This window comes from Phasianus colchicus, chromosome Z (genome assembly GCF_987193195.1).
Source record: "Phasianus colchicus chromosome Z, bPhaCol1.hap1.1, whole genome shotgun sequence".
NCBI lineage: Eukaryota > Metazoa > Chordata > Aves > Galliformes > Phasianidae > Phasianus > Phasianus colchicus.
In genome coordinates this window covers 50,667,891-50,690,032 of record NC_143476.1, presented here as the reverse complement: position 1 = coordinate 50,690,032, position 22,142 = coordinate 50,667,891, and the positions used below count along the sequence as shown (strand labels likewise).

Below are 22,142 nucleotides of genomic sequence, written 5' to 3'. Positions count from 1 at the left end.
GATGAGGCCCTCTATAAACAATAGGAGCAGCTTCACATGCACAAAACATGGTCCTTATAGTGAACTTTAGTCCCCCTGATATCTGTTGGAGGGACAACACAGCAGGGCACCAGAAGTTGAAGAGGTTCCTGGAATGTGTTGATGGTAGCTTCCTCTTCCAAGTGGTACAGCAACCCACGAAAAAATGTACTATGCTGGACCTTGTCCTCACCAACAAAGAGGGGCTGGTGAGTAATGTGAAGCTCAAGGGCAGCCTTGGCTGCAGTGCCCACAAAATGGTGGAGTTCAGGGTCCTTAGAGTATGAAACAGGCTGTGTAGCAAACTTTCCACTCAGGACTTCAGGAGAGCAGAGTTGGAACTCTTCAGGGAACTACTTGGCAGGCTGGCACAGGATAAAGCCCTGGAGGGAAGAGGGGCCCAAGAAAGCTGGTCAGTACTCATGGACCATCTCCTCTAAACCCTCTGCAGTACATCCTGGGAAAAAGGAAGACAAGCAAAAATGCCAGGATGCTTCCGTGAATCAGGTTGCTCCTGAGGCTCAAAAAGAAAATCGCAGGGAGTGGAAGCCTGGGAGGACTACAGAGGAGTTGTCTGAGCAGCCAGGGATCAGGTTAGGAAAGATAAACCCAGACAGAATTAAATCTAGCCAGGGACATTAAAGGGAGCAAGAAGAAATTCTGCAAGTATATCAATAATAAAAGGAAGACCAGGGAAGATGTAAACCTTCTCTGGAAGGAAACTGGAGACATGATCATGAGGGATACAGAGAAAACTAAGGTGCTCAGTGACTTCTTTGCCTGAGTCTTTACTGGCAAGGGCTCTAAGCCATACCACCCGAGCTGCAGAAAGCAAAGGTAAGAACTGGAAGAAGTAAGATCTGCCTCCTGTAAGTGAAGATCAGGTTCAAGACCATCTAAATAACCTGAAGGTGCAAAAGTCCACGGGACCCAATGAGATCCATCCACAGGTTCTGAGGGAACTGGCGGATGAAGTCACCAAGCTGCTATGTATCATATTTGAAAAGTCATGGCAGTCTGGAGAAGTTCCCACTGTCTGGAAAAGGGGAAACATAACTCCCATTTTCAAGAAGGGAAAAAAGAAGATCCAGAGAACTACAGGCCAGTCAGTCTCATCTCTGTGCCTGGCAAAATCACAGAGCAGGTCCTCCTAAAAGCCCTACTAAGGCACATGGAAAATAAAGACGAGATGGTTGGTGGTAACCAACATGGCATCACCAAGGGCAAGTCATGCCTGACAAACTCACTGGCCTTTTATGATGGAGTTACAGCGTTAGTGGATAAAGGAAGAGCAACTGACATTATCCACCTGGACTTGTGCAAACCATTTGATACTGTCCTGCACAATGTCCTCCTGGTCAAGAAACTGGAGAAAAATATATCTGATGGATGGACCACTCAGAGAGTTGTGTCAATGGCTCAGTGTTCAAGTGGAAACTGGTGAGGAGTGGTGTTCCTCAGGAATCAGTGCTGGGACCAGTGTTATTTAACATCTTTGTAGGTGACATGAACAGTAGGATTAAGTGCACCTTCAGTAAATTTGCAAATGACACCAAGCTGAGTCATGCAGTTGACATGCTAGAGGGAAGGGATGCTATCCAGAGTGACCTGGACAGACTTGAGAGGTGAGCCCATGCCAGCCTCGTGAAGTTCAATAAGGCCAAGTGCAAGGTCCTGCACCTGGGTCGGGACAATCTCAAGCACAGATATAGGTTGGGCTGAGAATGGCTTGAGAGCAACCCTGAGGAGAAGGATTTGGGGGTGTCAGTTGATGAAAGATTCAACATGGGCTAGCAATATCCACTTGCTGCAAAAGGCCAACCATATCCTGGGTTGCATCAAGACAAGTGTGATCAGCAGGTTGAGGGAGGTGATTCTGCCCCTCTACTGTGCTCTTGTGAAACCCCACCTGGAGTATTGTGTCTAGTTCTGGGGCCCCCAGCACAAGAAGGACATCAAACTGTTAGAGGAGATCCAAGGGGGGCCCACAGAGATTATCAGAGGGCTGGAGCACCTCCTGTACAATGATAGGCTGAGAGAGCTGGGGCTCTTCAGCCTAGAGAAGAGAAGGCTCTGCAGGAAGCTTATAATGGTCTTCCAGTACCTGCATGGGGCCTTCAGTAGCTAGGCAGGTAGTGACCAGCCGAGGGAAAATGGTTTTAAACTAGAACAGGGTAAATTCAGACTAGATATGATGAAGAAATTCTTTACTGTGAGGGTGGTGAGACACTGGAACAGGTTGCCTGGTGAGGCTGTGAATGCCCCTTCCCTTTAAGCATTCAAGGCCAGGCTGGATGGGGCTTTGTGCAACCTGGTGTAGAGGGAGGTGTCCCTGCCTGTAGCAGGGTGGTTGGAACTAGATGGTCTTAAGGATTCTTTCCAACCAAACTATTCTATGATTCAATGTTTCTTTTGTAACATTAACCAGAAATCTTCCATCGTGCAGATCTTGGCTGTAGTTTTGTTTTGCTTGCTTATATAGTCAGGGAAAATATCAGCCAATTGAAAGAAATTACTGAACCATAAATAGTTCTCATCTGTGTTTAATATAAGATTTTTTATGAAAAAATGCAACTTCCAACAAAATGAAACCATTCTGAGGAGATCTTGAAATAAAGAAAATAAAGAAAATTAGTTTTGGAAGTGATTTATCAGCCCTATGTATCAACCCTTGTTATTGAGAAAGAAAGCTAATAGAAGGCTGATGGGCCAGATCTGTTCTTATCTGTTCTGGATGTCCTTTTGTACAATATGAGCACTATGGTGTAGCTCTCAGAATTCCTCAGAGCAGGCCAGCATATATAATCATTTTGGTTTGAAAAGACCATCAGGATCAGCAGATCCAACTATCAGCATGACCTATGGAGTCTCATTACTGGACTGTATCTGGTCCATGCATCTCTTTAAGCACCTCCAGGGAGAGGTCTGTACCATGTCCCTGAGCAATCCATTCTAATGACCACCTTCTCCAGGAAGAAATTCTTGCCAATATCCTATCTAATCTTCCCATAGTGCAGCTTTTCCTTACATCCTACCACTTGTCACCTGAAAAAAACTCCATTTATCATGAGTCTTTGATCCCAGCGATCCAGCTAGTTCTTCACCAAGTAACTTGTACTCCTATACAAACTATGAAAGTCAGTTTCTCCAGGAAAATGCTGTAGGAAACTGTCAAACACTTAATTAAAATTGAGACAGAGAATATCCTTAGCCTTTCCCTCATCTAGTAAGCAAATCATTTTGTGACAGAAAGAAATCAGATTAGTCAGGCAGGACCTACCACTCCTAAATCTATAGCTGCATCTGATCACTCAATTGTCTTCTATGTGCTATGCGATAACATCTGTTCCATATCTTTCCTTGGCACTGAGGAGGACTGACTGGCCTGTAAGTCCCTGGCTCCTCCTTCCTGCCCTTCTTGTAAATTGAAGTTACATTTGCTAACATCTGGTCAACTGGGAACTCCCTAGTCAGCCAGGACTGCTGGTAAATTATTGAATTTGACTTGGTGAGCACTCCTAGCTCCTTCACCACTGTTGGATGAATCCCACCTAGCCCCACAGGCTTGTGAATGTTAAAAGTATGTAATAGGTCATTTACAGTTTTCCATTGGATTGCAGGAGCTTGATTCTGCTCCTTGTTGCTGTCTTCCAACTCAGGAGGCTGGATACCCCAAGAACAATTGGCCTTATCATTAAGTACCCCAGGTCTCTAAGGTCTAACCTCCGTAAGACTAACCTCCGTAATTCCAAGGCAGCAGTTCTGCTAACTGCCTTTCTTACTAAACCAAAAACTCATGGCACATATGGTGGAAGAGAGTGTACTGTCAGCAGGTTTGCTGGTAACACCAAGCTGATTGGTGTAGTTGACACAGCTGAAAGAAGGGATGTCATCCAAGGGGACCTGGACATGTTTGAAAAGAGGAACAGAAGAGGTTCAACAAGGCTAAGTGCAAATTGTTAGAATTGGATTGGGGTGATACTAAATACATTACAGACTGGGAGAAAAACTCATTGAGAGCAGCTCTGAGGGGAAGGGCTGGAAGTCCTGGTGGATGAAAAGCTGGACATGAGCCTGCAGTGTGCTCTTGCAGCCTGGAAAGCTAACAGTACCTTGGGCTACATCAAAAGAGGAGTGACTAGCATGGAGAAGGAGGGGATTGTCCCCCTCTCATGAGACCTCACCTGGAGTACTGCATCCATGTCTGAGGCCCTCAGCACAAGAAAGATAAAGAGCTGTTGGAGTGAGTCTGGAGAAGGGCTGAAGCATCTCCTTTGAGGAAAAGTTGAGAGAGTTGGACTTGTTCAGCTTGGAGAAGAGAAGGCTCTGGGGATACCTCATTGCAGTCTTTCAGTACTTGCAGGGAGCTTATAAGCAGGAACTTTTTACACAGGTAGATAGTGGTAGTACAAGGGGTAGTACAAGGGGGTGGTATATAGCCCGCCATGCTAAGGGGTTGGAACTCAGTGATCTTGAAAGTCCCTTCAAATCTTAGCCATTCTATGATTCCATGATAGTCTTGACATTTTTTCTTCTTTGTTTCATCTTTTGACAAATTATGTTCATGGATAGTGATAGGACAAGGAGGAATGGCTTTAAACTAAAAGAGGGGAATTTAGGTTAGATGTTAGGATGAAATTTTTTACTCACAGGGTGGTAAGGTTCCAAGAGAAGCAGTGGATGCCCCATCTCTGGAGGCATTCATGGTAAAGCTGGGTGGGACCCTGGGCAGCCTGATGTGGTGGGTGGCAAGCTTGCTTATGTCAGAAGGTTGGATGTAGATGATCTTTAAGGTCCCCTCCGGCCTAAGCCATTCTGTGATTCTGTGTTGTAAATAATCTTTTGCTGTATTTTAAAAAGTAATTGCTAAATACAAGAACCTGCTATTCACCTATGAAAGGATTTCAAGCCTTAAAGTCTGGGAGCTAGACTACCCCTAAATTTTCTCTTGGAGAACCAGAAGCAGAGAGATATACTTCCCTGATTTGTTGTTTCCTCACTTTCTGTGAAAAAAACTCTTTCAGGGAGTAATATTAATCAAATACTACTTAATAGTTTTTGTCTCTTGCAAGCTTCTAGCAGAACTGCAGTGATCATATCACAGGGGTTGTGATCTTTACAGAAGAGAATGTGTTTCACCAGGATCTTTCCAAATGAAAACTGCAACTGTTGTATCCACAAAGAGTAGAATTTAGTAATCAGCTGTTTGTCATCAGCATGAAACTCTGATTTTCTGTATTTAATTTTTATCATGTTAAATTGTGATAGGAAAAAGCAGGATTTCTCTGCTGAGTATATAGGAAGTGCGCAACACTGAATAGCACTGGAATATATCAGACATTTTGTACCTATATGTAATCTACTTTTTCTCTCTTTTCCTCCCTTTCAAAGCCTGAAAACATAATGTTGTTGGACAAAAATGTACCAAAGCCTCGAATCAAGATTATTGACTTCGGTTTAGCGCACAAAATTGATTTTGGAAATGAATTCAAAAATATTTTCGGAACACCAGAGTTTGTTGGTGAGAAACTTGATATTGTTAAAACTCTTCCTTCCCACTCTGTGAAATGATAAATATGGTTTAGCTTGGTTTGACTGAGATAGACTTTACATGGTGGCGACTCCAAAAGTAATGCCTCCTGTGTTATTATATTAATCCATTTCATCAGAGACACATGCTGGGGGTATGGCAATGGAAGTTTAATATTCCTGACAATATTCCATTATATTTTGTTGCCATGTAAGAGATGGCAGCAGAGTGGCATTCTGATGATACTGTGTTTGACATGGAAGTGTGTATGAAGCAGAGGTGTATAACTCCTCTGTGGAAAACGTTGCACCCACTGACATTCATTGACACTTGCTGAATGTTTATGGAGATATAATAGTGGACGTGAGCACAGTGAGGGACAGGTGGTGTGCTTCAGCTGTGACAACAGCGACAATGGGTCACCTCCTGGTGCAGATTTTTATGAATGTGGCATGCATTTTGTTCATTTCTGGTGAAAATGCATAGCAAATTGCTGTGAATGTGTTGAAAAATAGTGTTTTCTAGTTGAGAATTTGCTCTCTCAAACTGTGTTATTGCACTCCTTGTATCTGTTGTAGTTTCCGCTTACATAAAGTGGAGGCATTACTTTTGGTAATTTATGATATTTTGAAATTTAAATAAGCAGTTTGTAGCACTCATTCCTTCTGTAAGATATGTTAAAGGTATTTAGTCTGTCAGCGTCTTAGTTTATTATCTCTGACTTACATAATCTCAGGCTGAAATAGATTTCCCCATGGGCTATATTTTGATCTATTTATTTTTTCCTTCAGCTCCTGAAATAGTAAATTATGAGCCTCTTGGTCTTGAAGCAGATATGTGGTGAGTTGCTAGATCTTATTTGAAATAAATGTTATGGTTATTTATGAGTTCTAAACTTACATTTTCCCTTCTCTTTCTCCATTTCTCTTCATTCTCTCTCACCCTCTTTTTTTTTTCTTTTTTTATTCCAGGAGCATTGGTGTGATAACTTACATCCTGTAAGTACAAAAATCTATGGGCAGTTCTCAGAATTGCTAGTTTTTTAATCTGTTCTCTGTGATTTTGGTGATGCCTATGCAAGACAACTAATTTTGATTGCACAAGATGTTTCAAGTTGAATAATCATAAAAGCAGTATTACAATTATTGATTAGAATGGTCATTAGTGGGCCTTGAGATTGCACGTGAAGCAAATCCGTATTCTCTAAAATTGCAGAGAATTTTTTTGCCCTGTTAAATAAAACCTTCCTGAAAATAGTATTTCCAGTCTTAAAGCAAGAAAAAAAATGTTCATTTTCTGCTGTTGTTTGAGCTGAGAGTTAAACAGCTGTGTTTCAACATGTAATGTGAGGAGGGTTCTCTATTTCTGCAGTCTAAGTGGTGCATCACCATTTCTTGGAGAAACCAAGCAGGAAACATTAGCAAACGTGTCTGCTGTGAATTATGAATTTGAAGAAGAATTCTTCAGTAATACCAGTGCCCTAGCTAAAGATTTTATACGAAGACTTCTAGTCAAGGATCCAAAGTGAGTTGTTCCTCTTGCCTATGCATTGTTGCAGTCTGAAATGTCTCTAATATTTCAAATTACAGATTATTTTGCGATATTAATTTTTTTACTATATATATTTTTTTACTATATAGTGTTTTCTATTTTTTACTACCTGAAACAATTCTCTTTTCTCCTATTATAGGAAGAGAATGACTATTCAAGATAGTTTACTACATCCTTGGATCAAGGTGAGCATGTAATTCATTCTTGTTCTGTTCTTTAACCGTTCTTGATTTCTTATTCCACTTTCACATGTTAAGTTCTTTAGCAAAGCCTTCAAATTGAATATTGGTCTAATTGTTAAATATATCTTGCTGCTTTTGAAGGCTGTCTGTATGAATACAGGTACGTGTGAATTGTGGACAATATAATAAAGTAATAGTAAATGGAAGTCTTACATAAAGAAAGATGTTTTATGAAAGTTCTGGTTGTAACTGTGGGATATTTCATAGTTATATTTTACTTTTGCTCACAGCCTAAAGATACTCAGCAAGCACTAAGTAGGAAAGCATCTGCAGTGAATATGGAGAAATTCAAGAAGTTTGCAGCACGGCGAAAATGGAAAGTAAGTCATTCAATAAATCTTCTCAGTGCTGGTTACATATACAAAATACAATAGCATCACCTGCTCCAGAAAAACATGCTTTTCCTTTGTCATTTGGAATAAAGTAGAAGCTTGAGTATAGTGAGAAGACTTCCTTGCTAATGATTTGTGCAGAAGTGCTTGTGTATGTGGAGTGTTTATGTGTCTATTTGTTTGTTGTTATCAACTATCTTGCTCATGTTTATAGAGGAAAGGCACTCACCGATTTTTTTTTTTTTTTTTTTTGCCACAGTGCAGTGTCTCTGTTTGGTAAATACCTATGGTGTTTATTAAACTGAAATATTAATTTCTTCCTTAATATTAAATTGTAAGTCTAGGAATATCTTACTACATATATATATACATATATGCATACACACACACACACACACACACATATATATATAACAATAACAGCTTAAAGGAATGTTGTCAGTTAATTTGTGCCCAGTTAGATTTTCTGTGTGTGCGTGCTTTAAAATCCACGCTACTTTTCATGTTTTGCTCTGTATCTGAATGGCTTTTAGAAATAGTACCAATCCAAAAATATATAATTCTACTAGTGCAAATGAATAGCTTATTTGTATTATAGTTGAAGATTCAAATGCAACCTCAAAAAAAGATGGGAGAGAGGTTGGCATAAAACTTGTTTGTGTTACTAATAAACAGTCTTCCTTTAAAAGCTCTGCAAAAGCATTCTATCACAAGTATTGTTTCGATTTTTGTTTTAATATAGCTTTTCTCTTCTTATTTTTAAAAAGCAATCAGTACGCTTGATATCCTTGTGCCAGAGATTATCAAGATCCTTCTTGTCCAGAAGTAATATGAGTGTTGCTAGGAGTGATGATACTCTGGTAAGTGTATACTTATATGATTAGGAAGCCTTAATATATCTGAAATAACATTTTCTGAAATGATTCTAAGACAAATATTGGACAAACTGTGCAGAATTAATAAATCATCAGATGTAAGAAGAAATAGATTTTAAATCTACAAAGGGCAATTATCCATAGTCTGATCTTGTGCATGACACCAACTTTGAAGTTTAATTTATCAGTTACTGTTGCAAGAGGGCATCAAGCTCCCTTGCAGGTGTGGCGAAAGAGGTTTGGACTCCTTCGCTGGTGCAGAACAAAGGACTTTTATTGTAGGTGCTTGCCACCTTTTATACCCGCGCAACACCACAGTTTTCCGCACAACCAAGTCTGGTTACATGTAAGGGGCTGGGCGCCTTGTGGGTGTTTACATCTGGCTCAAGTTATTGTTGGTCTTTACCACTCATTAGCAATACAACGACATTCTTTATCCCACAAATTACCATACTGAGACTGATCAGCTTGTGCTTGAAATTCATTTATCTCCGTTTTTTAGTTTTATTCAGGGGGAATTTTAGTACTGTAGCAATTATAATGTGGAAAAGTTGCATCTGATTTTTTTTTCATGGCACAGTGTAACATAAAATGATACTATGGGTATTTTTAACAGAGCATTCAGAATTACTGAGCCTCCATAGATACGACAAATGTTAGACAGCAGTATCAAAGTAAGGATAGTACGCAGTTATTTAAGGACAAAATTTTAGAGTTGGCAGTATTCAGTTTTTGGGGTTGTATATATCTACTGGATTTTAAGTAATAGCAATTGTATGCTTTGAAATTAACACTTTCCCTATTCAGAAATCCCATGTGATCAGCAATAATGATATGTTTAGAGCTGGGTAAATTCATTTTTCCTGTGCATTAATAGGATCATACTTCACAAATTCCACAAAATTTTTTGTTCGTGTTATCTTCTTTGTGTCCCTTCTCTGTAACCCCATATATCTTTGTTTCCATTTTCTCCTATCTTTCTGCTTTCACGCTGCTTATTCTCTGTCTTTTTCCACTTTCCCCACTTCCCCCACCCCAGCTTATCGGCTGTCATTATATCTTTTAACACTCTATCAGCGTTCCACTCCTGTATTGCAACAGAAGAGATCATCTTCTGCACATCCTAATGTTAGATTTTTAAAAAGTCAGAAACATTATGAAGGAAATAAGAGATTCAGATACTTGGCTCAGTGAATTTCAGTGCATGGGAGAAAAATAAAGTTATGTCAGCAAATGTACCTAGGCTCATTATTTATTTTCTAGATTCCTACCTCATCCATATGAAAGTATGAAAGCTGGATCCAAAGTACCTCTTCTACAGCGTATCTGGATAACACAGAACTTGATTCTGCATTTTGTATTTGTGTATATCTTTTCTTTTTAATGTTTTGAACATGTTAGGAAAGACCTTTAAGATCCTTGAGTTCAGTGATGTATCTAATACTGAAAAGTGTGCCACTAAACCATGTCACATACACACATCTCTTAAATACCCCCAGGGATGGTGATTCTACCACCTCCCTGGATGATAACTGACCAATACCTGACTACCCTTTCTTTCTGAAGAAATTCTTCCTGATTTCCAATCTAAACCATTTCTTGAAAGGAGGGAGGGCACAACGTAAGGCCATTGCCAATCTTATCACCCGTCACCTTAAAAAAGAGTTGACACTGTCTTTGCTGGTACCTCCTATCAGGTTGTTGTAGTAATGAGTAATGAGGTCTTGCCTCAACCTCCCTTTCTCCAGATTACATAGCCCCAGTTCCTTCAGCCACCTCTCATGTGTCATGTTTTGTAGTCCTTTCATTAGCTTTGTTGCTCTTTTCCCATGCTTAGACAAGTCAATATTCTTTTTGTATTAACAGGCCCAAAACTGAACACAGTATTCAAGGTACAGTCTAACTAGTGCCAAGTATAGAGGGACAATCACTTCTCCACTGGCCACCCTATTTCTGATGTAGGCCAGGACACCACTGGCATTCTTGGCCACCTGGGGACACTGCAGGCTCATGTTCAGCTGGCTACTGATCAGCACCCCCTTCTCTATTAGGAAGTTTTCCAACCACTTTTCCTGAAATGTATACCACTGCATGTTCTGACGTAAGTGCAGCATCCAGCATCTTGCATTGTTAAATGTCACACAGCTGAATGCAGACTGTACGTATAGTGTATCCAAATCCCTCTGCAGAAGAATAACCCTCAAGCAGATAACACTCCTTCCCAATGCAGTGTCATCAACAAACATACTGAAAGCACACTCAATATCCTCATCAATATTATTGATAAAGATATTAAAACTGACGTAAATACTGAGCCCTAGAGAATACCACCTGTGAACAGTTACCAACCAGGTTTAACTCCATTCACAAAGACCCTTTGGACTCAGCCATCCAACTAGTTTTTTATGCTGAGAACAGTATATCCACCCAAGTCATGAGCTGTGAGTTTCTCTAGGAGCAAGTTTTGGGAAACAGAATTGTATGCCTTCCTGAAATCCAAGTAAACAATATCCACAGCCTTTCCCTCATCCACTAAGTGGGTAATGTTGTAGAAGAAGATCAGGTTAGTCAGGCAGAACCTGCCTTTTATAACTCCATTCTGACAAGGTCTATCACCTGATTGTCCTGTGTGTGCCATGTGATGGCACTCAAAGTGATCTGCTCAATGGTCTTGGCTGGCACCAAGGTCAAAATGACAGGCCTGTAATTCCCCTGATCCTCCTTTCTGCACTACCTGCAGATAGGCATTGCATTTGCTAGTATCTAATCAACTGGGAGCTCGCCAGTTAGCTAAGACGACTGGTAAATTTTTTCAGAGTGGCTTGTTTAGCGCTTCAACCAGCTCCATCAGCACCCTTGAGTAGATCTATCCAGCCATTATAGATTTGTGCAATCAAGAGGAGCAATAGGCTGCTGAACATTTCCCTTTGGATACATGCATGTAATTAGTTCTGCTGGAATTAGTTCTGTGTCTGGAATCTTAGTGAATAATGAGCTTATAGATTAAGTATTATTGCACTAGAAAAGGTGCAGGGCTTTTTGGTGTGACTTTCAAACAACATTCAAACATTTTATCTGTATGCTTCGCAAAGGATTACTTTCATCTGAAGACTTCAACATTTCACTTTTTAAAATTTTTCAGTGTCTTGGCAACTGTTGAGTTTGAGAGGGGTTGTTTTTCTTGAAGCTAGCAGTTTTTCTTCTTTGTCTTTAATTACAAGGATGAGGAAGATTCTTTTGTGATGAAAGCTATTATTCATGCCATCAACGATGACAATGTTCCTGGATTACAGCACCTTCTGGGATCTCTGACAAATTACGATGTCAATCAACCTAACAAGGTAGAGTGTGGGTCTGTGCTGAAGTGGGTGGCAGACTAGTTCTAACCCTGTTGAATATATCAGTGTGGCTGTAATAGGAATGTAACACATGAAATGAAAAAGAAATGTCAAGTGGATGGGAAATTGTTCTGCCTTTCTTTAGGGAAAATTTTGATAAGTTCTGCCTGCAGTCCTCTCAGACTACCTGAAAATGGAGCCTGAAATATGCTTTTGAAAAAGTAAGCCATTGAAAAACTACTAATCAAATCTGTTTAAATGAGCTTTGTTGCATTAGAGATTAGCCTTTGCTTCAGTTTGCAACTGTTCCTTAGAGCACATAAAGGTGGTTGAACATGTACAAATAACCAGACTGACAAACCAGCTCTACAAAGCACTCCCAGAAACAAAAGTCCCATACAACAGAAACTGTATATATGAACACAGTTTAGATTGGGCCATTCATTTTCAGAAGCAAAATGAGTTGCCTGCTGAAGAATTTTAGTATCCTGCAGCTGCTCGAGTGGGAGTATTTTAACTGAGCCTAGGAGACTGAAGTTCCATTGCTGGCTCTGCTGTTAAACCTTGGATAAATCATCTCAGCTTTGATTTTCAGTTTTTTTTTTTAATGATTATAATGTTCATTATAATACACTTCAAGAAGTATTCTTGAGGAGTGTGAAAGTAAAGCATTTATCATTTTACTGTGAAGGAGTCCTGAATACACATTTTTGTTCAAATTCTGCAGTACCATTTAACTTTCTAATATGTTGTTAGAAGGTTGTGTCTTTGCGATATTGTGGCCAAAAACTTACATATTCTTTTTATATTCTTTTCTTTTTTTCTAAGCTGTTTGAAATGTAACTACAAAGAAATTGTGAAAGGGACCATTTTTGTAAACTGGGCTAGTGAGAACTTAACATTATTATTCCTAATTTGAAAAGTGTGCTGTTAATATTTTGTGTCATTTAGCTAGTGTGACTTCATCGCAAAAAATGCAACAAATTGATATATAATAAATGTAGTAGGACAAAGAAGTGAGTTATTTACGGTACAGTATTCCCCAAAGACTTATTTAAAACTGAACATCCAGAGATGCCATTAACTGTATTTCTTTTATTCCAATCTCTGTTCTTAATCCTTCAAAATTTAAATACATTATTCTTGCTTGTATTTTTTGTTATTAGCATGGAACACCTCCACTACTCATTGCTGCTGGCTGTGGAAATATTCAGATGCTTCAGTTGCTTCTAAAGCGTGGATCCCGTATTGATGTCCAAGATAAAGTAAGAATTCTGATTTGTCACCATTTCTAAATGAGATTTTCGCATTCAGTACAGCTAGCAGAAGACAGGCAGTTCAAAACAGGTTGTACTGGAAATGAAAAAGTATATGCAGTAGAGCTTGTTCTGTAAGCTATTCACTAGTCTCCATAGCAAAAAGATAAATGCAAATTTTTAATACCTTTATTTGTTATTAGTGCATATACCCTCATTTTGATCACTTTATTAGTTGTGGTAATTTGAATGATACTAATCTTAAAATGTAGCTCTTGCTTATTAAGTTGACTGAGTTTGTTCAAATTGCCCTAAATCAAACTAAACTTTGTTTAGTATGAAATGATAAGTACACATTTCAGCAGTGGGGAATGTCACAACTAAAATTCAGGTACACTTTGCAATTAGTGCTTCTTCAAAATATCTTTGAACGATCTGGGTCTCATTTAAAGTGAACTTGAAGCACTGTCTGCTCCTACCTGGAAAAATAAGCACAACAGAGGTTTTTATTTTATGACTTCTCCATAATCTCACTTGCAAGGGTGAAGAGGATTATCCCTTGCATAGAGTTGTTATCCTATTAATTATCCTTGTACAGACTGTGGTGGATTTTTTGGTATTGATATGTCCAGTTGTTAAACCAACTTGAAGAAAAAAAAGTATATATATAAAAATGTTGATGTAAGTAATGAGCTTAAATTTACTGTAATGAGTCTGTTTGTTAGTGTATCAGTATACATGTATGTGCATTTTTACCTCAGTAAATGTCTAAAATCAGGATTCTGAAGTGATTGCTGACACCTATAATCAAACATTTTGGGCAGGCTGGATCTAATGCAATCTATTGGGCTTCTCGACACGGTCATATAGAAACACTGAAATTTCTGAATGAGAATAAATGTCCTCTGGATGTTAAGGATAAGGTAAGAACAAAATTTCTTCCATATTTCATGGAGACAGCTTGTTTGGTATTTTGTTTTCATAAAGCTTTACCTTTGCAAAGGGAGAGGTCTTTGGATTGAAATGATTTTGAGCTGTGAATTTTTAATTCTTCATGTGTGTAGCGAAAATGCTAGGTCACAGCCTGAAACAGCTGTTGGTTGAGCACCTGGTGGAAGGTAGAGCCAACCCAAAGGAGCTCAGGTGCAAGCAATGCACCAGAGTGACCAGAAGGGGTGGAGCCAGGACCCACCCCATCCAGACCTCATTTAAGAGTTGGCAGTAGAGGCAAGGGTATCTTGAAAGAGATTCCTGCCTACCTGAGGCCTTCCAAAGGTAAGCAGCTTTTTTCTTTTTGTTTCTGTATTCGTGGCTGCTGCACTTAGAGCTTCTCTTCACTTGCTGCAGCCTGGGACTCTGCTATCCTGCTGTCATCACTGTGTTTTCTATCACATTATAGCATTACAAAATGACTGAATTTTTTAGTTTGGTTTTACAAGCTGACTTACAGAGCTTAATAACACAGCTTTTAAGTAGCTGAACGTACTGATTATTCTTCTGATGGATGTTAAGCAAGCGTGCATATAAATGTGGTGAGTACATGGTGGGTAGGTGGAGAAGAACAAACCTAAATTAATTTTCACATGAACACTGGGTTTTTGCCTTGGAACTCAGTGTAAAATCGTGATTCTGTTTTTCATTCCTCTTGATTGAAAATCACTTTAGTCTGACAAATGGGTTTTACTTTATTGAGTATAAAGGAGGTTAAGAATTTAGAGTTGATGAGCTGTTAGCCTGTATCTCACAGTTATTTCAGCAACATTTGCCTGAAAAGCCAGTTGCTGTTAAAAGCTTATACCACAACAATATTTCCATGCTAGCCAAAGCTCCAATACAGAAGCAGTTATACTTGTGAAATGTATGTAGTTGTGAAATGCTCTTTGAATGTTGAATTAGAGAAAGGAAAGGAATACTAGCAATATCAGTATTCCATTCCTGATAGAAATACTGGAAGAGGAATTACACTGTTAGTAGAAATACTGTTTCTTTGTAATATAACTATAAAAAAGTTTGCAAATTACTTTATGTAATAACCAAAATATATGTACCAAAGGATATAATGAAATGTTAGGTCGACTCCTTACACGTATGGATGTAAAGTTGGGAAGGGTAGTAAGAATAGGAATAGAATAGGAAAGTTATCCTGTTTTAGTGACAGCTATGCACACATCAATCTCCTCACATTACTCAGAAATTCCATTTTGACTGCGATCTTCAGCAAATTAAATAGGAAAGTAAGTTCCAGAAAAGGAATGCCTTTGAAGAAATACCTTTTGTCTGGTGGTATCACGATTGTCCCATACAACTACTGTATGCGAACTGGAGACCTCTGCTAACTGTAGCTGTTAGGGTACAGGAAGAAAGGTGTGCCCCAAATAGTACAGACAATCAAGCTGTACATAGTGGTGTGAATTTGGAGCAACATTCAAAATTACACTGTTATGTTCTTTTGTAATTGCAGTCTGGGGAGACAGCTCTTCATGTTGCAGCTCGATATGGGCATGTGGATGTGGTTCAGTTTCTCTGTAGTGTTGGATCCAATCCAAACTTCCAAGATAAGGTGAAGTACTTTCTGCTTTTCCTACAGAAACACAGCTTTAGTGTAAGTGGTCAAAACTCTAAGCCTTTCCTTGCAGCCTTTAATATGTTTGAATTTCCTTTTAGTATCTTAAGGAGGGCTGTAAGAAGGAAGGGGACAGGCTCTTCAGGAGGATCTATTGTGACAGGACAAGGGGAAATGGTTTCAAACTAAAAGTGGGGAGACTTAGATTGGATACAAGGAAGAAGTTTTTCTACAGTGAGGGTGGTGAGGCACTGGAACAGGCTCCTGTCCCTGGAGATGTTCAGAGCCAGGCTGGACCAGGTTCTGAGCACCCTGAGCTAGCTGTAGGAGTCCCTGTTCATCGCAGGGGAGTTGAACTAGATTGCCTTTAAAGGTCCTGGATCATTCTATGATTCTGTGAATTTGGAAAAGAGAAAAAATTCAAATAATGGAAATCTTGATACCTCTTAGTAAATAGCTACTCAAAAGCAATGTATAAACCAACCAACCACTGCTGTACTCAGCACAAATTAGCTTAGAAGTGGAAGCTTAAAAATGAAGAAGTTTCACATCATGAAGGTCCAGCCAGTGGTGTGTGAGTTCAGCTAACACTTTTCATTACTTGTTGGTTTGATTTCAGCAGCTTTTTAATGAGAAATGAGAGAATTCAGCAGTGTCAAACACCCATTTTTGAAAATGGAAGGAGCGTTCAGAAGGGCTCTTTTAAAGATGCTTATTGTTCTGTGAGTTCTGAACTGTCAAGTCTTGTAAGAAGAGGAAAGAAAAGTCTTAACTGGGAAAGAAAATATGCATTCAACCCTAAATTCACTGATACTCTCTTGTGCATGGATGTTGACTTTTGGAACTAAAATTTGGCATCCTGTAGGGCTATATTTGTATTGTTTAAGTAGAATCAACTTTTACTTCCTTCCTTAGATTTTTTTTTTTTTTTTTTTTTTACAGAAACTTTGAATGCAGCCCATGTCCTCTAATATCAGCACTAATTGTCAGTTGTTATTAATCAAATACAGAAAGGGTATTTCATTTCTTAGAATTTGAAAAAAAATCTTTATTACAGTTCTTGTTTTGTAGTGGGATGCACAACCAGTAGTTTCAATAGCATAGTTTTATGAAACATTTGAATTTCTTAATGATGTTTCACACAATTGTTACGAAAAACAGAGATATTGGAAATGAAGTTTTGAATCTTCCTTGGTTCAAACAAACAAACAAAAAAAGCTGAAAGTCTAGTGAGACTTATATCTCCTTGGTGAGTTATCTGTATTAAACACTATTTTAGTCCCTTGGCATGCAAGATGTGGATGTAGAAAATGTTTATGAATGAGAATTACTCCTCAATTAGGAGGACCAAGACAATTAGCCTTAATAGCATGGAAATGCCTGGTCTAGTACTACTCACATTCAGAGTGTAGACAACAGATAGCCTTACAGTGAGAAATATAGACTCCCAGAATCCAGGCGATGATGCAAATCTAGTGCTTCATTGTAATCCCTTAGTGTGTCAGCAGGAAATACTTGAGAAGGTCAGCTTTTGAAATTATCCCCTTTCTACAAGGCCTGTATAGTAGACTGTCTTTTTTTCCTGCCATCTTGCTTTCTTTCTATGTTAAGGAAGTGAATTGAAAACTGAAACATTTGTTTCTCCTTCATTGTGGGTTGTTCTTATTCTGTGTCTCTAGGAAGAAGAAACCCCATTGCATTGTGCTTCTTGGCATGGCTACTACTCTGTTGCCAAAGCACTTTGTGAAGCAGGCTGTGATGTGAACATTAAAAACAGAGAAGGAGAGACTCCACTCTTGACAGCATCTGCTAGGGGGTACCATGATATTGTGGAATGCTTGTCAGAACATGGAGCTGACCTTGATGCAACAGATAAGGTTAGTTATGGGTGAGTGATTTCATTTAGTAGGAATTGCCTCCAGAGATCACAGGTGTCACAGAGCCATACCTCTGAATTGAATTACTTGAATTGAATTTATTTGAATGCTGCATGCCAGCATTGTTTTTTGTGATTTGGAATTTCTGAGCAGTTTCTACAGAGTATATGGATGGCTACGCTAGTCTTTTAAGTTGCTAACTGATTATTTTTACTTTTTTTATTATTATTTTGATTATTCATTATCAGCTTATGAATAATATTGAGGAAAATGGAAGGAACATTTGGTTCTGTAATTGTTAACAGGCCACTGACTTAGAGAAAGGATGAATTTAATGTTTGCCTGTGATTCCTGAGGGTCAGATAAATGACATTAGTGTACTAGGAACAAAAATCAATCTATTTAAAAATACAACTGCATTTGATCCAAAATCATGTTTTCTCTCTCATGATGTGATCCAAAAAAATAAATTTTTGCATTTCTTAGATTATACTCCTACTATGCCTGTCCTTATAGCTAGCTTTATTGGTGGTAGTTACAAACTTGTTACTAGACTATATTCAGTGCAATATCATTTTGTTTTTTTCCTCTGGCCAGGTTGCCTGTAAGTTATTCCACTGAGAAAGCAAGCTCTGTCTCTAAAGTTACAGATTGCTTGACTTTTACATTCCTAACTTCTGTTATTAAATACTGCTGTGGTTTACAATGTTGAGCTTATTGTTTCAGTTGGTCACGCTCCCACTTTCTGGGGAAGTCTTCACTAGAGAATGTGTATTTACATTTCATCCATTTCACTGCAAAGCCTGCTGGCTTAATAAAAGATTTGGCTTTCTATTTGTTGTTGATTTGTTCTGACAGATATTGTGCATCTCCCTTCTTCTAGCCCTGCCCTTCCCTTTTGCTTCCCCCCAGATATTTTTTTTATTCTGGAGGCAAGGAAATGCATACGATTACTGGAAAATTATTGTGACTCTGAAAAATACTTGAATTTTTATTTTTACCTCACATCTTGGCTCTCTTGTGTTTTCAGGATGGTCATATAGCCCTACACCTTGCTGTAAGAAGATGTCAGATAGAAGTAGTTAAAACCCTCATCAATCAAGGCTGTTTTGTAGATTTTCAAGACAGACATGGCAACACTCCTCTACATGTGGCCTGCAAAGATGGCAATGTCCCTATTGTAATGACACTTTGTGAAGCAGGTTGTAACTTGGATGTCGCTAATAAGGTAAATGGGATATGGCACTGAACTGCTTTGTTTAAGAGGTCACCTGTTGCATTGGATGACCTTCTCTACTTTGCTAGTAAGAAAATTATTTTCCCTTCATTTTTATCTCTTAAAGTGGCCAAAAGCAAAGCATTAAATGACTCATGCTGCAGATTTACCTTTTTCAGTTTAGTTCATGGATTAAAGATCCATGAAGAAGAGCTCAAGTGAATTAATTACCACAGTGTACTTTGCCACTCAGTCTTAGTGTTGAAGTCTGTGCCAGTGATCCTTCCTAGATGAGTAGATCATGCTTAGGCACCAGAGAACACAGGTTGTGTGTTTCTGGAGGTCTGAACAGACATTGGTTTGATGTATTCTAATAACATTAAATTGCTTGCAAAATTAAAGACTGGTGCATTTTTATTAAATTTAAATTCAGTACAGATCTGCACTGTCATCTGAACAAGTAATTGAAAGGAAGTGTGGATTCTACTGCTGGTTATAAAAATGCATGTTATATTAGGTGGTTTACGTTTTTCATTCTTGAGTTCATTTATTAAAATAAATGATGATAAAACATTCAACTTAAAATATCTTCATATATAAAATAAGTTGTCATCAGTAGAGTGAATTCTCAGAATTAAAATGTTAAAAATCTTCAAAAATTGTAGTTCGATGACTGAGGGGGGTGCTTTTGGGAAGTTGTCCTATTGGTTATTCTTTCACCTACAAGTGGCAATTAGAGAAGTGATAAACCTTCAGAAATGTTGATTGTGATGCCTATTGATGGATTACTGCCAGGTAAAAATGTGAAATGCCCATTACTAAAGTCAGTAGGCACTTTCCAAAGAGAAAGCTTAATTACCTATCTCTAAATTTGGAGACACTAGTGCTTTCTTGGCTTCCTTTCTTGTGCTGTTGCTGCAAGGTATGGGATAACTAAATGAGGTGCTATGCAGGTTTACCATTCTGGCTTTCCTCCTATGTATCTTTAGGTGAAAAGTAAGTAAGCTGTTTGAGGAAATTTTCTTTTAGCTTGTTTGAAGTTTAAAGTCTGCCAATAGACTGCTGACATGCTGTGTTGATATTTAGTTCCAATGTCTTTCCCTGCTCTGTTGAATTCTTATGTGTTCTGAAACTTGTATATCAGTAATGATCTTTATATCGTTATCTATTAATTGTTTGATTCAGATATTGTAATTCACTCTTTCTGAAAACATGCATATTCCTACAGTAACATTTTACTAATACTTCCATTTATTATGAAAACTGACCTTTTCTATATTAGCTAGCTAATTAAAGTTGTAGGTCTTCTGGCTTGAAAGTTGTCCAGTGAAATCACTTCGTTTTAATAACTAAAATCATCAGCTGCAAAGTCAAGAAACTTACAGTAATGAGCTCTCTGATCTTGCCTCTGAGTTTAAGTATTATTGAGTAGGCAATTAAATTTAGACTTACTGCTGAGAACACACTTTGAGAAAGTGAGTTAATTCAGCAGAAAGCTGGTTTAGCATCTCTTTTCATAACTGAAAATGCTCAGCTGGGATCAGCCTGGCCTCAAGCATACCATAGAAAAGAACAGTCTTTAAGTGTTCAGTATATATGGGATCATGGCACAGGAGATGCAATTAAAAGACTAACAGGACATGAACTTTAGGAGTCAAATATACTGGAGTGATTTTTAAGAACACAGTCTATTTGAAAGAGTAAGCAAAGGTCTTACGAAGTAAAGGACACTTATTTCTACTTGTCCTCTTAAGCAGTGAAACCGATGATGTGAGTCAATTAACTAAGGGCCATCTGTTCTTGGTCCTCGAAACTGGCATTGTCCAATGCATATCCAATACCAGTTGAGGGCACTGCTAGTTTCTTTCACAGACTGTGTGCAGTAGAACATCATAAACATTTGAGTTTGACAGGTAAGCATCTTTCCAGTTTGCAGCTGGCATAAACTTAGCTTTGCTTTCAAGTACTCTTTTTTTTGAAGTAAGCAAATGAATTCTGAATGTAGGGTTAAAACAGGGAGAACTGTATTGAAAATATGAAGTAATAAGAGGATGTGATAAGAGGATTTGCAAGTAGTGCAGGGATTTACAATATACTGTAGAGTTATTTATGATGTTAGCTGTGAAGGTAAAAGACCAGAAGTGATTGATATGAAAGCCTGTTGTCAGCAGAAATATTTGGAGAAAAGAGCAAAAACAGGATGAGGATACTTTCATCAGTTTCCTTTTGTCACTATAATCATAAATCCCTGCATGCGCACTCCTTATATTCATCTCTTATTCCTTGCTAGGAGAACACTGCAGACATGTTATCTTCAGTAATGCTTGGTTTGAAATAAATTGAACTTCAAAAAGAGTTTTAAAAACTAAGGGCTTTTTCTTAAAACTTTCACAGTACCTTTGCAGTATATCAGTACATAACAATGGTATGATATGTTTTATTATTAATCATAAACATTGGAATGATATTCTTTGACTAATATGACACGTTATTTTCTCCACAATAGTATGGAAGAACACCTTTACACCTTGCTGCAAACAATGGCGTTCTTGAAGTTGTCCGGTTCCTGTGTCTTACTGGTGCCAATGTGGAAACTTTAACCTCAGTAAGTATTAAGACCGTGCTTCATGGATGTTTTATGTAAGTGGTAGAAAACAATTTTATCTCAAGGGAGAGCACTGGGAGTTAAATACAACTACATTTTGAAATGAAAAAATAGTAGGTAGTAGAAGATCTGTAGCTTGAAAATAATTACCTATTGTCTACTTGTTCCCTTCTTACAGCTGAATTTGAAACTGGGTACAGTGAAGCTACCACTTCATCTGCGGAGTTTCTTCATTTAAGAATTAGTTAGGCATATAGATAACAATGGTGGCCTATTACAGCTTTATGTTAAGATATGTCATTTCATACCATGTACAGTTGCTGTAAAAATGTATAATATGAATCCTGTTGGGTTTTTGGGATTTTTGGAGCAGTTTAAAAGCTTCATTTTCACGTCATAAATGTGTGGGTGCATGGAAGAGTTGAACTAGCGTGCAAGTATCTTTGTAAAAACAAATCATTTATGTCAGATCAATCAGTACTGTTGCTCGCAATTAGCACTACTCAAGATATCTTTTTTTCTTTCTTACTGCTTTGAGCAGCAATGTCATTACTGGCACATCTGCCAAAGAAATTAAATATCCTTCTTCCTAAATACCTCGTACACCCTCCATACATCCAAGGCATTGTGTACACCTTTACCTGCCCACCCACTGTAATTTATTTTTAGAAGACTTGCATTGGTTTATGCTGTTCCTTGCTCTAATCACTGCATTCTAATCTGAAATAACTGCTTCTCT

At 38.3% G+C, this 22,142-nt stretch overlaps 1 protein-coding gene across 1 annotated transcript in view; it reads left to right on the top strand.

Annotated features, from left to right (window-relative positions):
- Positions 1 to 22,142, top strand: part of DAPK1 (death associated protein kinase 1) — a 95,505-nt gene that overhangs the window by 50,932 nt on the left and 22,431 nt on the right. The window contains exons 5-18 of the mRNA XM_031598538.2: positions 5,410 to 5,539; positions 6,340 to 6,388; positions 6,520 to 6,546; positions 6,920 to 7,072; positions 7,239 to 7,284; positions 7,572 to 7,661; positions 8,441 to 8,533; positions 11,770 to 11,889; positions 13,053 to 13,151; positions 13,967 to 14,065; positions 15,604 to 15,702; positions 17,385 to 17,582; positions 18,613 to 18,810; positions 21,305 to 21,403. Of these exons, the coding sequence (XP_031454398.1) occupies positions 5,410 to 5,539; positions 6,340 to 6,388; positions 6,520 to 6,546; positions 6,920 to 7,072; positions 7,239 to 7,284; positions 7,572 to 7,661; positions 8,441 to 8,533; positions 11,770 to 11,889; positions 13,053 to 13,151; positions 13,967 to 14,065; positions 15,604 to 15,702; positions 17,385 to 17,582; positions 18,613 to 18,810; positions 21,305 to 21,403 (1,500 nt within the window). The remainder of the gene's footprint in view (positions 1 to 5,409; positions 5,540 to 6,339; positions 6,389 to 6,519; positions 6,547 to 6,919; positions 7,073 to 7,238; positions 7,285 to 7,571; positions 7,662 to 8,440; positions 8,534 to 11,769; positions 11,890 to 13,052; positions 13,152 to 13,966; positions 14,066 to 15,603; positions 15,703 to 17,384; positions 17,583 to 18,612; positions 18,811 to 21,304; positions 21,404 to 22,142) is intronic.